The following is a 20184-nucleotide window of genomic DNA, read 5'->3' on the forward strand; positions in this document are numbered from 1 at the left end:
GAATATTGAGGAATGACATCAAATATATTTGGTTAAGAAAAACATCCCGAGACTACTTTATGTTTGAGCTATGGTGTACTCAAAAGTTCTTGAACCCCCCAACCACACATACACACACACACAAAAAATATACAGTGTGCCTTATAATTAGATGTGACTTTAGAATGGATGTCAGTTATTCAATCTGTTTTAATCCAAACGGTTAAATTATAGTGTTGGTTTGTTACTTCAAAGTGCTCGAATGCATCGTATAAACCACTTATATTGCAAATTTCCCCAAAAATAGAGCTGTTCATTGAGACTGTCCCTTACAATGTCTTGCACCTTATGCTCCAAGAATACGGTACTAAACATTTGCCTACAAATGATTACATATGGTCAAAATAACAACCTTAATAGGGCTGAATCTATAAGTGAATTTGAATGAAGTTAAACTGATTTGGTTTGTTTCCTTTAATGAGCACTAATACGTCTTATAACCTGGTGAGACTTATAACCGGATGTGCTATAGAATCCATCGCACCTCATTGCCAGGTGTGCCTTAAAACTCGGTGCCTTATGAACCTTGTATGTCCTATAACCTGGGGCAACCTAGAAATGTGAATTTTGCAAAAGTAGCTCAGTTCATTGAGACTCTGCCTCATAATCTCCTGTACCTTCAGGCCTGAAAACTACAGTAATTTACATCTGTCTACAAATGATTACATCTGAGCAAAAATGCAATCTTTAATAGAAGTAAATTCATAATTGGAGTTGAATGAAGATTGGCGGATTTGCAGTCGTGGTTTGTTTCTCAAATGTGCCTTGGCACATATTGTGCCTTGTAACCCGGCGCACCTTATTTACTGGGTGCACCTGGTACATTCTAAAACCTAGTGTGCCCTATATAAAGACATTTCCCGAAATCTAACCAAGTATTTTTATTGTAGCAACATTTTCTTTAGTCCACATAGTCTGAAAAAAACGCTGAGTCTCCAGCACGATGACACCCAAGCATTCGACATGTACAGTAAATGTATCCAACATTGTAGAAAACTGCAAAATGCACCTCCCACCCCATTCTCTTTGCTCCTAGCCAATACTCCAAAGTGATTTTTAAGATCTGAATAGATTTAATTACATCATCCTGTGTGATGTAATGTAAATTTGCTATGCATTCATTGGATTATTCCATTAGTAGTTCTCCCCTTCTGTATGGTGTCAAGATTGTGTCTGCTTTTAAAGGCCATGCAAAATGAGATTTAGAAGATGATGCTCTCCGGGGATGTGTGTGTGCGCGTGTGTGTGTGTGTGTGTGCCACGCGGTCAGCTTCTCATTAAGCCGCATGACATTGTGGACTTTTTGAAAGACATCAAGCTGAAAACCGTCCGGCTGAAAATTGGGGAAAACAACTTAATATTAACTACTGGGAGCATGGATTAGCTGTATGAAAGCCAATTCAAGTAAAGGCCTTAAAAAAGGTACTATTTGTATGTGTGTGTGTACAATATATGTAGCATGATGTAAAATGGATGTCGTAATCAGTCATGAAATTAAGCCCAATGTTGTTTTTAACATTTCGTCTACAAGTATGTTAAAACATTTGTGAATATATTGAATGTATTTGTGGGCTAACTGATAAAAAACATATAGCATTTTTCCTACAATGCCATGAGGTATTGGCTTTTAATTGCATATGTTTAAAAAAACATGTAGTCAGCAATGTGTTTAAATATAAATTACTTTGAAGTGAAGCATCATTTATGAGTAATTTCTATTGGTTTATTATTTTAATCATTCAGGAATTTCTTCCCATAATGCCACAGGGTGTGTTCATGTAGAAGCAAATATCCTGTGGCACTATAGAAAAAAAATACCTATAATTTTATTAGTTTGACAACAAGTATGTTTGGATATACTTGAAAATATCTTTATAAATATCTATTTATAGGCTAAATTAAGAATCTTAAATAGCATTTCGAGGGTCACAAAAAAAAATGATGTGGCGGGCCGGATTGGGTCCCTGAGCCTTGAGTTTGACACCTGTGCACTATGGCATTATGTGCAATGCAAAAAAAATGCTGCTTTTAGCAGTTAGCCTATGTTCGATCATACTTACAAAGAAATTTGGATGTATTTCTAGGGTAAAAGATGATTTTTACCAATTCTACCCTGACTTAGAAATGCAAATGTTAAAAAAAAATATATCTTTTTAGCATTTGCTAATCATCATATCAATACATTAAAAAGATGAGTATAAAGACAAAGATTTTATTATTCATTTTCAGTTTTACGATGGCCTTTCCATATTTTTTACCCATAATACCACAGGGTTTGCAGATGCGCAAACAAAAACCCTAACCCCATGGCATTATGGGAAATAAATATGTTGATAGCATTTACCCTACAAGCGCCACACATCTGCATACCTACATACTGTACACACAAATACTACTGTAAACTAGCACACACTCACTGAGCAGGACATATTGGATTAGCAATGATTTTTTTTTTTCCCCCTCCCTGCTGGCACCACCGCAGAGGTCCCAGATTAAATGCCATACCCGCTTTACTACAGATGGCCTGGAAATAAATCAAACCTTATATACACACACCCAAAAACACATTTCCACACATAGACAACGGTTGATGCCATATATAACACGTTAGCGCAACAACAAAAAAGCGAAAGCACCTGCGCGGTCCGGTGCGTCTACTCTTTGTATTTCAATCGCTGAATCAATGGCTTTAAATTGATTGTAGCTGAGCAGGGGCCAAAGATGTTCCCCCTGGCTTGCTGCCCCCGCCCGCTATTGATTAGATCTGAGAGCCAATTGCTTTCACACTGGATTTTGCTGTTCCGCGACACTGAGCAAGGAGAGTGAACAAGAAGGCAGGAGAGAAACAGTGTCAGAAAGAAATTTGGCATTTCGGCCTCAAAGAAACACTAGCAAAGTCTTAGAATCAAACTGAAAATACTAGCAAGTTAACAAGGCATGTCTATTGTGTGCTTTATATCATCATGGCAAGCCAACGGATGAATGTTTACACCAGGGGAGTATATGTTTTCCAAATACGGGCCGCTAGATTTTTTGTCTTTTTTAATAGTATTTGATTTTGAACAAGCACACTCAAATCAATCACGCATGTTTTTCCTGTAGAACAGATATTTTTATTTAACTACGACTTGAACAGCTTTTTATCAAATAGGTACTGAATGATTTTGCATGATTTTCTGAGACCTAGTAACCTGCCCCAAAATATCTGCAACTGTACTAAATAGCAGCCGAATCCCATCTCTATACTGAGTACAACAAAACTCGAGTAATCTCGTACAATTGCCATGTTTAACGTGGAGTAAACCATTTTTGGATGTAAAAATATATCTAACATTGTCATAAAGAGAAATGTTGTTTTTGTTGTTGTATTTGTTTGTATTTAAAAAATCCTACAATCCTACAATCTTATCTGTGGTGTGTCACATTGAGAAGACAATTATTTTCCCTTATTTTCCCTTCAGTGTGACTTTAAACCTGTTTAATCGTGAAGCTATATACATGTATATATTTTTATTCCATACCGAGTCTTCCTTCGTTCCCAGTAGCCAAGCTTGTACAGATTCTGATCCATTCAATTTTATTTTTTTTTTCACCGTGAGAAAATAAATGCAGCCGGGGGTAGCAAATTTGCAAACGCATCAAACAATCGGGCCCTTTTTTTCGTCACCTTTGTGAACCGCTGGGCGCTATGTTAAGCATGTGACGGGCTAACCACCCAATCACCTTCCCTCTCCACACAAGGACCTTGTCTTTGGAAAGAGAAGGAAGGAACCGGGCTTAGGGGCCCCGGCCTCCACTAAGGATGTGCTCCCTTTGTCCCGCTAAGGCCCCTCACTCCAATCATTTGCACAATCCAGTTTAAGAGTTTGTGAGGACGAGGAACCATGCGGGCAGGAACGGGTGAACATGGACAAGGGTCACAAGCGGCAGTAAGAGGCGCCCCCCAACCTTCTGCCCAAACCGCATTTCTCCGGCCCTATTCAAATAGCATTAGCGGGCTAAAAGTCCCATTGACTGCACAAACTCCAAATACATTTGTTTAAGACTTCTTTTGTGACGCCCCTTCTGTGACTGCTCTCCTGATGCACACAAGGAAAAAAAAAACAGGCTGCTGTATGAAAGAGTCTGCAGGATGCTTGCTTCAAGCCCAGATCGAGGGAGTCGGCCATGACGGCAGATGGGCATCGAGGCCAAACATGGCAGGGATGCAAAAGGTCATTTTACAAAGACGATGGCAAGGTTAAAAAGAGAGATGGTGAAACGGAGTGCATGAGTATGTGCCTCTTTGTGTCCCTATCGCTCAGCGCTGGCTCCATTCCCCAAAGGGTCTTATTATGCTTGCCGTTGGCTCCGACACAAAAAGCTGTATGGCCGTGCATGCAACTTCCCCCAGAGAACATTCTCCACGCAGCAAATCCATTTGTTTGTCAGCTTTTGCCTCTATTCGCACTCGGCATAATCAGATATGATTCTCTTTGGAAAGCTGGCCATTGTGCACATGCAGGCTGGCCTATAGTGCTATAGGAACGCTTTCGCAGCAGGAAGATAGCATCTCTGCTGTTTTACCCTGAAGCTGTTTGGTAGGAACACAGGGAAATCTAATTGGAAAGTAGTGTACAAAACAATCGTTGACAATTTTGACCAGGTTCCTCGCAAGTCATCGCTTTTTTCATTATTTTGTTCGCCTTTTATACAACAAAATTGGGAGCGCTGCTACGATCGGTGCATATCAATAATATGAAAAATTGAAAAAAGATGAGATCTTTTACGAGAGATTAAAACGCCAAAAGATTTCTTGTCCCTGCAAAGCACCAGCTCATTTATATATATATATATATATATATATATATATATATATATATATATATATATATATGTTTATTTATTTATTTATTTATTTTGGGGGGGGGGCTAATTAGGCATCAGGGCACTCAAAAAAAATAAAAAATAATAATAGATACATTGACATTGTTTTAAACTGCCTCTTGGCAGCGTTTAGCGCAGCCTTTAGCATAAATTAGCCAATGGCTCGAGTGTGTCAAGCAGTTGGATTGTCAGACCCAGTATAATAGAAGTAAACTTAGATGTTGATATCTTAACGATTGACCCACCTTTACCCTGACACCTGAAAATAAATGAAAATAAATAAATAAACAAATGCCTGTAAGATGTAAAAATACAGTTCGTCTTTGGGATTGAATGAATCAATTGTAATATTTAAGCACGTTTTGCACAAGCTATGAATGCTTATGTTAAAACTGATTTAAAATCAGCATACTTCATTGCTCTCTAAATATTTAACAGGATGTATTTTTTTACTAGATCAAACAAAACTAAAATCAATTAATATTGTAATTGTGCAGAATGACTGGAGAAAATTAAGATTTTAGTGGGTAAGAATATGTTCAATGATTAGCTTGAAGTAAAATTGAGCCTCACTTCATTTTAAGCTTCTAAAGTGAGTTTGGGTGTCAAATTTAATTAGTTAGCAGAGCAAAGAGGGATGGGATCACCGTTTGATTAGCTGTCAGTATCGTATTTGGACATTAAACTTAATTAAGCTTGATCCCTTGCTCTTATGCAGAAAGTGTAAAAACAGAACTCATGCTGATAAAGGAGAAAGTGAGCAACGAAAAATTTTCATTGAAGTCAGGGAAATAATAGCTATGAAGTCATCTCATGTCAGTGCGTTTGCAAAGTAAACGTTTGCCCCATTCACTGTAGTGACTATAAATAAGGGCATTCTCTATAAAAATGGTATAAGTGTATCTAAAAGTGTATCTATTTAACATAAACAAAGGAAAATTGCGATGTAACTCAACTTTCAATGAATGCTTACATTTCACAGGGTTTATACATGTTACAGGTTAGTCTGAAACTGAAGAAAATAAACATAATGTGCATGAAAGTGTTTAAATATAGTGCTTAGAGAATATATATATATATATATATATATATATATATATATATATATATATATATATATATATATATATATATATATATATATATGCATAAACATTTTTTGACAAATGGAACGGTTTCATGCTAAAAATAAAAATAAAAAAAATTAATAAATAATAATAAATGCAAATTCATAACGTTAACACAGGAGCTCCAAAATCTTAAACATTTTAAACTGAAGGTAACAATGTGCTGATTTTTTAAGTTTCTAACCCAAACAGACTTTGACAATGAGAGTGCCACAGCACACCCTGGTGGCGTGGATGCGCAATGGCACGTCATGCAGCAAAAGCAAAGCCTGTTTCCTGGTCTCATAAGCGCCCTCTCGCTTGAGAAAAACTGGCTTGCGTTAATGCTGACGTGTTAGGAAGAAAAACAAAAAGTCAGTGTCGTAACTGTAAATACAACACAAAGCAGAAAGTGCTCATACGGCGGATTACTAAGTAAACTCTTTGTCCTTTTTTGTGAACACAAAGACATGTGCATATTCACACAAACACAAACACACACACACAGGGATATTAAGTAAAAGGCACCCGGCAACAAAAGGGAGATCAATAAATCACCTAACGAAATGAGAGCTGTCACTCAGGCCAATTTCCCACTTTTTGATACTGCACGATTATGCTGTTAGCGCTTTGTGAATACATTCAATTACACACGCACAAAAGCATATGTAGATTACTCCAGTTGTCTAATTGACGGTTAATTGCAAAGCGCCAAGCTTGTGTGGTCGGTGCCTTTGCTACGGCCTGCCCAGTTAAGCGGAGCCCAACGGGTTTCGGAAAACGCGGCGAGTCGTCAGGCAGATTTCACATGTGTCAACCTGAAGCCACGCCATGTTTAATCACATAGTGATCAATTAAGTTGAACTGTAATGTGCTTTGCCCCTTGCGCAATCATAGCTAGCGTGATTAGCCTAGGAAAAAAATATGCAAAGTTCATTTACGTTAAGTTCATTTTTTTCAGTTTTTCAGGGCTAATAGTGTTTGCCTAATGCTTAACAGTGCCTGCCCGCTGAGCCCATCAAGTGAAACTGTCATGTAGACACAGTCCATTGCCAGTGAAAGCTCAAACTTGTCCACAATCTTGAAGACTTCCTGAAATTGGACGTACGCACTGTCAGGCAAACATAAAGCACACAGCTGTCCATTTAGCTAAGAAACTTGCACACAATATGGAGCATATCAGCGGAATCCTTGTACTAATCGCCAAAATCATCAATCTTAAAGAAACTCCAAAAATTGTAATTTAGTTCAACCATTACATGGCAACTTTTTAATTAACGTATTTTTCGTACTCCAAGCTGCACTTTTTTTCCCATGATTTGAGCCCGCGGCTTATGCTCCAGTGCAGCGTCTCTGCAGGTTTTTGTGTGTGTGTGTGTGTTTGTGTGTGTTTTCCCCTAAAGTAAAAGTGTGTATCTGTTCAATGTGTGAAGTTTCTGAACAACTATGAAATAGAACTGAAAAGAAGTGAATCAATGGCTATTAGTCCGATACCAACCCCCCCCCCCCAAAAAAAAAAAAAAAAAAAACAGCAAAGGATTCTATCAGTCTAAATACTATATCTCCGATATTAGCACTCATATATAAGTATACCGTTGTGGATTTTGCTCATGTTTGAGGTTGGATTTATGCATCCTAAATATTTGGAATGAATTGGACATATTTCCTCATACATACTATCGCCGCTATATTTGTCACAAAACAATACAAAATAAACAACAATAATTAAATCAGCTCTAAAAAAAAAAAGGAAAACTTTATTACAATTTTTTTGATGACTCAATGGAAAACAATCGCTCAAATAATCGCCTACAAAAACATTTAACGACAGTCCTGATCTCCGGGAGGTTCTTGATCGATTCATCACGATTTTGAGATCAGAGGTCACTGATGCTGAATCTCTGAGCGAAAGAGCCTGGCTCACATTTTCAGTTGTAGTTCAAACCCGCGGGCCTATAGGGACCTTGCTTTGTAGAAAAGTGTCTTTCCCAAACGTTTCCCGTAAAATTGGAAGCGCCGTTTTCAGATGAAGAAATACGATTCAGGCCGCGAGAGGGCCAATTATCCAATTACACTTCAAGGTCTAGCGCAACTTTGGATTGACTGAAGACTTTTGTTCTGAGCGGATATTTGCTCTTACCTTCCCATTTGCTACCTGGAAGAAGAGAACATTTAGAGCTGGATCCGATCTCATTAGCCCCACCATCATTCTATCTGACTTTGGCGACGGGCTTTCATTGCATTTAGTTCAGCCAATGTGACAAAAAAGGGTATTGAAGCGACTATAATTGCAATTCAATTCTAATTAGATCCTCGATCCGGGAGTTAAACAACACAACCTTGAGGTGCTCGCATTTCGTCTCTGTGCCGCTCACCTCTAAGAGCAAGAGGGCAAAGACAATTTCCTACGACTTGAAATGTGACCTCGCTCCCGTCCAACTCAACACGTCTGGAAGTTTTATAAGTACAACGGCAAGTATTGATGGAGATCGCTAAAAAGCAAAGGCAAATGAGGGTTAATGAGAGGATGTCTGGCTGCCTAAATTCAGCTACTGTGTTAGAAAAACTAGATAAAAGAATAAAACGGTCTTTGTTGCTACAAAGGATTTTTGCCCCATTTATCACACAGCATGAATGGTGGAGGCCAATGGAGGTCGGAAGAACGACATTACATATGAGATAATACAACAACTATCATAGCATCCGAAGCATCATCCATTTACTGATAAACAATTTTGCCGTTTGGTTCTTACATCAAAGACATTTAGTATCAAAGAAAAAGCACCAAAAGAGGACAGTAGGGAGCTGAAATTTCACCCAGACGCTGACAGCATGTCAAAGTTCAACATAGCACGACTACTTGGCAGTGTGCCATCATTTGGCTAAAGTACTGCTAGAATGATGTGGAAGAAATGACCCAAAATCATCGAAATACTGCACAAGTTTTAAAATATATATAAGGTATGCAATTGATTGAAATAATTCATGTCTTTCATCTCATCTAAAAATTTCAGTGGCTTTAGTCATTTATTTTCTTTAACTAAATTTTGCAACCGTTTATCTTGAGTATTCAACTAGTCCTATGCGCTGCAAACATCAGTCGTAATGCTGCTGTTTTCTTTTGTTAATTACCAAATAATTAGAAATTAACATCAGAAAAAAACACTGTACAACCTATGTCGCAGACTTACTCAAAAGTGTGGTGTTCTCCAGTTTAATTTGGCAAAGAACTATGCTACATTAGCGTCTTTGTTGCTATCGTTGGCTGCAGTCACAGTTGGGTGCTTTGCATTGATGTGGTAAGGCTAAAATTGATCTGCCTCTGTGCAATGCAAACACCTTTTTCAAAGAATACAGATTTTTCTACAGTTATCAAAAGTTTCCTTGGGACATTTTGATATATATTTCTTACATCTTGGGTACCACCATCTGAACTAACCTGGTTTTTCAGAGTCATTTAAGGTAATTAAAAAAATTTGCTACATGCTTACATTATACAAAAGATGACCAAAAAAAAAAAACTCGTCCTCATTTTTGCCCTTTGCAGTACTTTGCAATGCTGGGACACATACCTAATCAGAATTTTCGATGATGTCTTTGTTGCGTCCTTAATTATGCAATCATAACGTGAGACCACAAAGGCGTCGACTTGATTGATGGAGGTCAGGGATAGAGTGAAAAGGTGACACCGAGCCCCTCGTTGCAGTGGGCTTTTGTGTTTCGGCAATGAGGGCGACGTGGGCAAATTAAGCCGAGTTGCGGCCATCTGCCGAGTGCGAGGGGTCTTTTGTGTCTCACCGTGTCCCCCGTGTCTCGCGCTGGCCTTCACACCCAGGGAGGGGAGGAAATGAAAGGAGGGCAGCCGAGGTAGAAAAGAGAGACCTGGGCTAAACCCGGAGACTGATTGGAGAGGCAGGGTCAAAAAAGAGTTTTGATGAAAAAGTTTTTGTGACAGGAAAAAAAAGAGTATTCCAGCTACCAAACTCATTTTCAGCAAAAGATTTGAGCAACAACAATAGAAACGACTGGTACCAAGAAAATAATACAAGATAGAATATGTGTCCTTCCATGCGGGTGAAGAAGAGCACCGTATGTGGTTGTTATTTCTATTATGTTGTGGACAAAAATCTCCTAGATTCCCCTCACATCATTAGCAGCTAGCTTCCATTACTGTGGGAGCATCGCATCTGTGTTTGGGGCCATTACACACACTCTGTTTGGGCCCACAATTCAAAAAGATCTTTGTTTGGGTCACACTCTTTCACCGGTGCTCTGTGCCTTCCCGCTATTCAAGCTTTTGACAGCCATGGAAACAAGAACTCTTCGCCTCTCTGCGCTTTTGTACGTGGAAAGGCGGCAAATTAACGGGGAAAACACTCTGAGAGGTGCGGTGTCACCAAGGGGTTTGATGAGGATGAAAATGTCAGCCATGTGCGATGGCCTTTGCAGTCACTGGAGCTCAGCTCCATTGAGAAGACGGGGGAATGCTAGAACAAAATGTTGGCTCTGTGTCCTCTGTGGACCTCTTTCCTCATTCCGAAAACATGCATTCAGCTAAGACCCTACTTTTTCCATCGGTATGAATGTTTCAGGTGGTCCTGTCTCACGACTCCACGGTTTTGGACCTGATTCTGAGCCCGGTTGTCTAACGCCAGTTCTCAACAGTCAAAAAAAAGAAAAAAAAAAACAACAACAAAAAACAACAAACTTTTTAAGCCTGCTGTGGGATGAAGTGACAGAGGAAATAACTACATTCTTAGGTACATAACCAATCATATGGCTAGTTTGATGATTTGAAAAATCATCATGAGGACGGGAATAAAATCAGAGTTTGAAATCAAACCACGGAATTGGGCGGCATACATTGGACCTGTGGAATAAATGGAGGACGGTGTGCCCAACAACCGGAGCACGGTTCCATCTTATGCATTATCCGGGTCTGAAAAATATTTTATTTTGAAAAAACTACTATTTTGAAAATTGGCTGTATTCTCTCTGGTTCGTTTTTCGCACTTGAGCGCCAAAATTTCACTTACAAAGAAGTAAAACATCTTTGGGAAACGGAAAACCTGTTAAGAGGCAGGCCACGAGCATAAAACCGTCACGAAAAAGAAATCTTTTAACAGGCCATACAAGGGGACCTGCTTGAAATTGTGGTCATGACTTTGAGCATTACTTTCGAGCCAAAAACCCACAAACTGACAAGGAATGGATTCTCGATCGTTATTTTACCAAACCCGATGAGCTCGCAAATGGCGGCAGCATTAAAAGTATGTTTGGGACTCCCGACATCCCATTTGTGGGAAGACAGAAACACGTTTGGCGTTGATGGTTAGTTCACACGTTATTATTTTTTGTGTGCGCGTTATACTTGCCATTCTCGCATGAATGAATATCCTTTGACTGTACAATGCAAACGAGCAAAAGGCCTTTCTATCCTGTATTTTTTTTTAATTGGTCATTGTATGTTTCTTGGGCAGTTAAGTGCATTTCGTTGCATTAAAGATACTTTCTTCTGACCGTCTGAGTTGATCAATGAAAATATCTGTCAAATGTCAAAGAGTCTGAGATTGTTTTAGAAAACTTGGCGTATTCTTCTTGGTCTTTTTTCTTTTTTCGCAACAAGTAGCGGCAGCCCCACCGATGAGTTTTAAAAGACCAAGAACAAGAAAAGAGACGAAAGAGTAACTTGGAAGTTTTAGGCCTTGACAAAAGTAGTAGGTAATTCAGCGGCTAACATAATCTGAGGAAGCGTCCGGTACCAACTTAATTGGCTTCCTCCAAGGGAACTGGGTTGCTGTGTTGGTCGGAACACAGGATGCTTCTGTGCAAAGTCAACTCAGTGATGTTGACAAGGCCAATTGTGCTGCAATTGGCTCTAATAGTTGAGTGGGACTTTGCAGGCCCCTTCTGCCAGGCTCCTTCCAATCAGGAAAGACATATTGAGAAGTGATCACAGCCTTGCTGGAGTTGACACAAACCAAAGCAAAACTTTAACACACTAATCAAACACTTGCATAAAATTTGGTTCGGGCACGATTTGGAATTATTGTTATTTGCAATGTCCTGATCACATCACAGTGTTTCTGCATGTGGGTGCGAGTCACGTGATTTGGGATCTGTGATACCTGGAAACTGCATTACAGACTTAAAAAAGTGCAAATTGTCAGTTTTTTATTTATTTATTTTTTTAAAACACAATTAGACCAAAATGTTCCCTTTTATATGGCTAGTAAAACAGCAAATTAAACAAAGAAGGCTTAAACATGAGGGTGCAGCAGTTTTTTTTTTTCATTTATTTATTTTTTTTATTTTAGGTGGCATATTAAAGTGGTTGTTAAACACAGCTCAGTCAGCCACATGAAATGCGGCATTAAAATAACTCACTGCAGACCTTTTCATTGTTATGCGATGCGAGCTTCATTTAGCTTCCCGTGAATATTACCTGAACAATTCCACCCTGCTTATGTTTTTGTTCATTGTTTCCGGCTGTGCTGCGATGCTGCATTGGTAAATGGGGCTACACTATTGAACTTTTTTTTTTTTTTTTTTTTAGAATTGGTCATTCTAGTGACTAATCCAATGATTAATTGAATAAAGGGATAACATTCTATTTTGCATGAAACTGTATTCGCGCATTTACCGCTTATCTGGGTGAGATGTAATTCATTTTTCTGTCTTGCTGAGACAAAAAAGTGTGTCCACAGAAGTGGACACGCATGAATAGGCTGGCTCTCAAGATTAAGTTGTTAGCCCGGCGTTAATAATGTAATAAATGATTTGGAATATCAGCGTAGGTATGAACACAGGAAGGCCAGTGCTAATCTTTTGAGATTTGTCTTTTTTAAAAGTCAGACGGCGATGTGTTTATGTGCGCTCGTGCCCCATGATGGCAGCCATTAGATAGGAGCAAGGCAGCCATGATGAATCGGCACTTAGCCCAGAGAAGCCCGCATGCTCAATGGGCTGTGAATCTCCTGCTGCCACTGTCAGCCGGCAGAATGTTAAATAAAGTTATTTGAATATTTGTAATATTAATGCACCAGTGAGTCAAAAGCTCACTGGAGCTTAACCGGGAGTGGAAATAGGCACGTATCCCTAACACAAATCGGCTGAAGAAGTCCATAGATATATATCAGGGATGCGCTACTGGATGATCGATGGGTTGTTGGTTCGATAGACTCCATTATTAAGAAAACAAAATTATGACAAATGTTGCAGTGTGCATTTAAAAAAAAAAAAAAGGAACACAAATATTGTAGCACTGAGGTTATGATTCTGCATATGAATCCAAAATGAATTGACTTTTGGATCTGGTCCAATGAAGTGATTAAATATTTAGTAGATTGCTTGCATGGCCAAAAGGGACAATGATGGGGAAGAAAAGGACTGGGTGGGTGGGCTGCCCAAATTGCTTTGTGCGAGAGCTGGTAATGAGAATGGCACGCTGGCATCATGCTTACTGAGCGACAGCGCATCATGGCAGACACACACATACACGCACACAAACAAACACACAACTAACATGCAGGTGCTAACATACCTGCCGCTAATTAAAACACAGATTAGCAAAAGTGCAATTAGCCACAGGGGGCCTGGCTCACACAAAGTACAGGAAGTGAAATTCATTCTGTAACCTGTCACATTAATACTGCTCACTAGGGCTGCAACTAAAATTTATTTAAATACCAGTTGGTGAATCCCAAATATGTATTTTTTTTGTTTAAAGGGTCCAGATTTTTGTTTATATATATATATATATATATATATATATATATATATATATATATATATATATATATATATATATATATATATATATATATATATATATATTTATTTTTTTATGTATGTAATGAGTCAATCATATGTCAAATGATATTAATTAATTAACAAGCTGTCTTAAAGACTTAGAATCAATTAATCGGTTTGAGACTGAGTAAAAATTGCCCCATAAATGAATCAATGATTATAATAATATAATATACTACTTGCTAGCAGCACTAAAGTTGAGCTGAAGTAAGGACAGTGGGTTTGTTTACATGCGGACACAAGCATTCAAACTGTGCTTTGTAGATTAGTGCCACTTTTCTATCTGTCTATTGATCAGAGAAGATGTGCATCAATCAATGTTATCGGAGTAGCACACGCGTTCCAGCCGAGCGCCGGAGGCGGGCCAACCCAGAATGCGCCATACCTTGAGGCGCCTTCAGTTACTGCTATCATCACACAACTTCCACAAATATTTATGTCTTGGAAGTGAGCTATGGGGAGAGTAGGATGGTGCATTCAAGGATACACAGTTTAAAACACTGCAAAACCAAAAAGACAGATGAGCCTAATCCCTGTGTACCCACCTCTCGGAATTTGGAGATCAGAACAATGTAACATCAAAAAAAAAAGTTCTTGCCATCTGTAAAGGAGGCGGCACAGATGGGGAGTGTTCATTGCAGATTAAGCATTAAGGCTAATGTGAATTTGGAGCACGCTCTAGGTGAGCATGCTCAAGTAAGCAGCAGCATTGTGCAACACAATCTTTTTTTTTAATAATTATTTTTATCCTATTTTGATCAAATCTGCCAAACAGTGTCAGTTCCTTATTACATGTGCACCTATATAAAGAACAAAAAGACATTTGGACAATGGTTCACCAGCTCTAAAATGGTCGACACACTGACCATGAGCCTTTGACCTTTTTGGCTTGCGTGGGGGTTAAAGTGGAGCTCTTTGTCTTAACCCCTTCAGACCTCAGCCTCAGGTCAGAGGACATGACAAGTTTGCGTGCCTACACCAATAAATATACTGCATTTTGATGATTTTTTTTTGTTGCTTTTCTTGGCACGCATGGAGGATGAGGAGGAGATTTTTGTACTAAAAATAGCTTACAAGTGATGGGTACTGTTAATTGTTAAGAACGATTAAGAATGTGAATTGTAGGAATGCGTGTATGTAAGTATGTATGTTTATGTATGTAAATAAAAATACTTATATATTTTGGGGGGTAACATCTATGTGTTTTCTTGTCTTTAAAAATGAAAAAGAACAATAATAAAAACAAAATAATATGAAATTCTCCTAACTCCAATCTCTTCCCTCTGATATTTATCAGCTAAAACTGATGTGATCCGGCCCGATTTCTGATCAGGTGATCATAAGTCAGAAAATTCCTAATACAAACTCAATTGATCAAAAACTTAGTTGATCTTTAGTCACAGCCCCAAACAAACCAAAAGTTACGACGACGATTCTGATGGAACGGTAAACGGGACTTACCTCGACAGACGTTGCCATTGTCTGGTTCAAAGCCGGCCTTGCACGTGCAGCTGCCAATGGGAACCATCCACTCCCCGTCTCCATTACAGTACAGCTTGATGGGCACGTCCACTTCCTCCGAGTTGGAAATGCATACCCCCCTGGCGATAACCAGCGAGGTGCTTTCGGCCCCCGTCATGGTCTCGGGGAAGACGGCAAAGTTCTGGACCACGCTGGGGCACTTTTTATAAAAGACCCTGACGGACAGCAAAGACATGCAGGCGCCGTAATCCTGGAAGGCCAAGTAGAAGCCGTTCTTGGACAGGGGCCCGAAGCTGCGAACTTCCGTGTTGACCTTCATGAGGCGTCCCCCGAAGTCCACCTGCGAGAAGCTCTCGTCGGCGGCGATGGTGTCCACCTTAAGGTAGGGCGCCTCCATCCAGAAGGCGCTTCCTTTGGTGGCGATGACGGCGTCCGATTCGTAGTAGTAAAGGTTGAAGGTCTCCTTGCAGGAGCCCGGGACGTTGGGGATGGAGCTGCAATCGCGCACCGTGAAGCGGATCTCCACATAGATGCGTTGCGCGCCTCTGCGATCGATGAAGGTGGTGAGCAGCCAGTTGTTCTGGCTTGGCTCAAAGACGTTGCACACCTGGTACGTCCTGATGGTGTTCAAGTTTTCGTCGTAGCCGCTCACCTCTTCCCACTGGCGTCAAAAAGAAAAATACAGTTTATACGGTTCGTCAGTCGGGACATTTGAGTCAACTTTTATTCAGACCGATACCAGCGCGAGTATTCACTCTCGGTACCAAGTAGAGATAGATCGAGGTGTTTTCAAGGGCCGATTAGTTGTGGTCAAGGAGGCTAATATAAATTTTCAGTAAAAGCTGTCAAAAGCAAAAAAAATTAAAATAAAATAAGGATGGGTGAGTACGGATACTAAGTATCCCGATCGGGCCAATACATGGCCTTGTTTCAAGGTATCGATACACTCGATGGCAGCTGATATTTGTATTAGCTACTCTCTTGGAGCATTTTTACAGTCACATAATAAATATTACAAATTAGAAGAATATATAATTTCCATGAATTTCTTGAAATTTTAAGGAAAATGTTATTTTGAAATAGGTAGGGCTTTAGTTAAAATGATCTGCCAGTGATTTTTGAGAAGAAATTTGTTGTATCAATAGCAGCAGTGGTATCGGTACTTGGTAGTGATATCAGTGATGACCCAAGAGGTGAGCACTCATACTGGTATGGGTCCGGAAAAAGTTCAAACGTCCATACTTTAGTTTTATGCAGATGTGTATTGTGATTTTTTTTTTTTTTTTTTTGGGGGGGGGGGGGGCAATTTTCAATCCAGAAAAAAATATTGAATACTTATTTTAAATCGGTCTTATAATTCATAGCTTGTCCAGAACATGTCTAAAGAGATAGTCCACTTAACGGTGTTTTGCAATTTTTGGCAGTAAAAAAAAAGTTAATATTTGTCTATAATTATTTGATAGTGAATTCATTAATTTTCCTTTTTTTCACATGTGATTAATACCTTCAAAAACACATTTTACCGTATGTTGTAGACTGAAAATGAAAGAAAATGTTTTTGAAAGTATTAATTGTAGGTGAAAAAGCACTAGTTATCAGATTAACCAATTCAATCCCAAAGACATAAATTTAGTTCAAGAGAAAAAACAGTCCATCCATTCTTCAAATATTTTCAAGTATTAGACTAAAAGAGTTCATTATAGGCAAAATATAACCCTTTTGCAGGTGAAAATGTCTACCTTTAAATGCCACAATGAGATAATTATTGGATGCTGTAAATATTGTATGTCTTTGTAAAGCACCCATCCAGTACTCTGCCACTTTTGCAAAATCTTTTACTAATTTTCAAAATTTTTAAAAAGATGAATTAATTGAATCAATTTGATTTATTTCCCAGCCCAATGATGACATCACAACAACACTGGTCAAGAGCCTAGTACATTATCCAAGGTGTTAGAGAACAAATTCCAAATTAGACTCTGCTGAATTCCAATTAGACAGACTACATGGCAGCATCCGAAGATATTTGCATGCCTCCACTAAGAAAGTAGCACAATGTAGACCTTTTCTTCACAGGTGTGACCCAGAAAATATGTTGGATGAGCAACAGAGGCCCCCTTGGGGGCATCCACTCAGCGCACCGAATCATGTTGAAAACCTGACATTAACATTTGGAATCCTTGCAAATCAGGAAGACAAATTATTACACTTAAAAAAAAAGTGCTGCTCGGTTTTAAAACTGAAGCGGTGTGAAAAAATGTTATGTTTAAACTCTAGGAGAGCATTTTAAACGGTCATGTCATTTCTACAAGGGCTGAAAAGGTGACTGGAGATGGTTTTAACATTTTGTGGATTCAGAATAACACGCTTAGCTGTGCTGAAGAATTTTATTTTTACTTTTTTTTTTTTTTTAAATGGGGGCGGCAGCTATAATCCAAACAGCCATAGGCAAGGAGGAGTTAATGAGGTCTGCAGTGGAGCGAGCGGGCCTCCAGTCACTCGGCGTGTGTACTGCATATTTGCCCGTGCTTCCTGATCCTGACCTTTGAAGCACAAGCTGTGAAAGCTGCCCCGATGGACCGCTAAAGACTTTGACTAACGCAGACTCGTTTAAGCTGACCCACCGTCGAATTTTGCCAATCACCATACAAAAGAATTGAAAATTGAAGGACTTGACAGCAAGCTGTGAGTGGATGGAAAGAATAACCTTGATAAATAAAATTAGGGATGTGCATGAAGGTTACCAAGGCAACCAGAACTCTAAGTCTGAATTGTGGATTGATAAGAGTTTGAAACATCCAACTGAAATTTTCAACTATATTTAAAAGCAACATACATCCCTTCCTTACATCAGCAGCTGCCAGAGACTTGGATGTGTCAAGAAAACTGGAACGTAACCAGTTTTACGGGGAAAAACATCAAAATAAAAGCCTGATAAGGGTAATGCAATGACGTCCAAGTATTATTTGTTGGGTTCCTTTTGAAGTCGAAGATTATAGACTTCAAGTAGAAGTAAATTTTAAGTCATAAAAGCAACACACACATATTTTCAATATACCACCCTCACACTTGGATTGTTAAAATACTACGAACACAACAGTAAAATGCCTGATACATTTACTAGTGGAGAGTGCTCCCTGGAAAGTAAAACAGAAGCTGAAACTTTGCTAGAGTCTTGTGTCTCTCCTTGTTTACCAGTAGATTGCCCCCTGGTGGCGAGTATAAAAAACATTGCAGATAAGCCGCAATGGACTGTAGAAATTTGCGATAAATACGTTTTCAAAAATCCACAATGCATGAAGGCGTGAAAAGTGAACACAGTGACCGAAGATCGCAATGGGACACTCGTGTAATATAAATCCAGCCTCAGAAAGACAAGAAGTTCCCCCAATAGTGGCAGTTAAAAAAAAAAAAGTGACACCACTGGTGTGATAAACGAGTTTACAGAAATCCAAGGTGCAAATTAAGTTTTTTTTTCCCCTCCAAGTGCTACTCCCCGTGAGCCCCCACTGCTCTTGAGTCTTCCCCCTTTTTTCTTCTGGCTATAATGACCATTCATCAGCGTTACGGGGACCTGTCCCTTTCAGCGCCGCCTGTTCATTAATAAAGCCGGCCCCCGGGCTCCTCCGCAGCAGTCGAGGAGGGGGTCTTCACCGCCTCCCGTCTAGCCAAATGACCACCATCTTTCACCAAGCAGAGGAACCCGAGGCGTCTGCGATAATGCCCATCTCAATTCTGTCCACGAACTCGTCGGTCCATGAAATAATGAGCCAGACGGATATTTGGTGTCCTCATTGTGTCAACAGAGGCGAATAAAATATTAGTTATCATTTCCAAAGCGGCTCGGAACTTTGAAACGGGCTTTCCTCTTGTGTTTGGAAGGTCGGTATTCATCTGGTGTTTATCCGGGCATGTTTGCACACGGGGTGCGAGCGTTTGAGATTTTGGCACAGTTCTGATGTTGTGAAAACATGCTACACAAATATTTTGTCTATTCTGAATTTTCGGGATCTGCACTTACCCTGCCCACGTGCAAAATTAACTGATGACTTTTTCAGTTGATCGGTATCAGGGTAAAAAGATTGTTATTAGGAAGATTGCATTTTATTTTATTGCTTTATTTTGCCTCTGAGAAGGAAGAAATGATGACTCAACATCATTTGTCACTAGGGATGTCCAGATCGCAATCATAAGACTGGAATTTCTTTCAGATGATCAGAATCGGGGGGAAATCATCAAGGTTGGGAAAGTATAATTTTATATATATATATATATATATATATATATATATATATATATATATATATATATATATATATACACACACACACGCGTTGTTTTGATGTTGGCAACTCTGGGATATGACGACATTAAAAACTGAGTTGTGAATGACTTGAGCTCGCAACTCCACTACCATAGCTATGAAGTTGTCTGAGAAATCTATAAAGAAGACTAAGACAAGCCCAAACTGGACTGTAGAATAGTAAACTCAGACCAACCAAGATTGACTTGTCTTGCTCGCGAGGGACAATTGAGCTCACACTCTCGTGCTCGCTTCTGGGCTGTCAAAGCTCCGCTGTCCCCATCAAGTCCCAGGAAAAATGTTAGCTTACAAAAATGGCTCTGCAGATGATGCACTTGATCCCATTAGTCGAAAACCTAACACGAACAGTACCAAATGAAACGGTCCTGTAACCTCTTCAAATTCAAGTGGTTTCAACCACATTAAGAGGTCAAACAATTCAAACTTTATTAACTTGAGAAACGACAGCTGTGACCTTTGCGAGATATTTTGACCTTTTTTGTTCCTTCTTGTAGTATTTTCGCCAAGGGATAGCACATGCCTGGTAAAGTGATAACTAAGTCGAGATGCGGTTTT

At 39.3% G+C, this 20184-nt stretch overlaps 1 protein-coding gene across 3 annotated transcripts in view; it reads right to left on the bottom strand.

Annotated features, from left to right (window-relative positions):
- The window catches only part of ephb1 (EPH receptor B1), a 168569-nt gene that overhangs the window by 79209 nt on the left and 69176 nt on the right, over positions 1 to 20184 (bottom strand). For all 3 annotated transcript variants that reach the window (XM_088428902.1, XM_088428903.1, XM_088428901.1), the window contains exon 3: positions 15285 to 15966. In XM_088428902.1, the coding sequence (XP_088285028.1) occupies positions 15285 to 15966 (682 nt within the window). The remainder of the gene's footprint in view (positions 1 to 15284; positions 15967 to 20184) is intronic.

Source organism: Hippichthys cyanospilos, chromosome 12, assembly GCF_059441005.1.
Source record: "Hippichthys cyanospilos isolate Australia breed blue-spotted pipefish chromosome 12, RoL_Hcya_1.0, whole genome shotgun sequence".
In the NCBI taxonomy this organism is placed as follows: domain Eukaryota; kingdom Metazoa; phylum Chordata; class Actinopteri; order Syngnathiformes; family Syngnathidae; genus Hippichthys; species Hippichthys cyanospilos.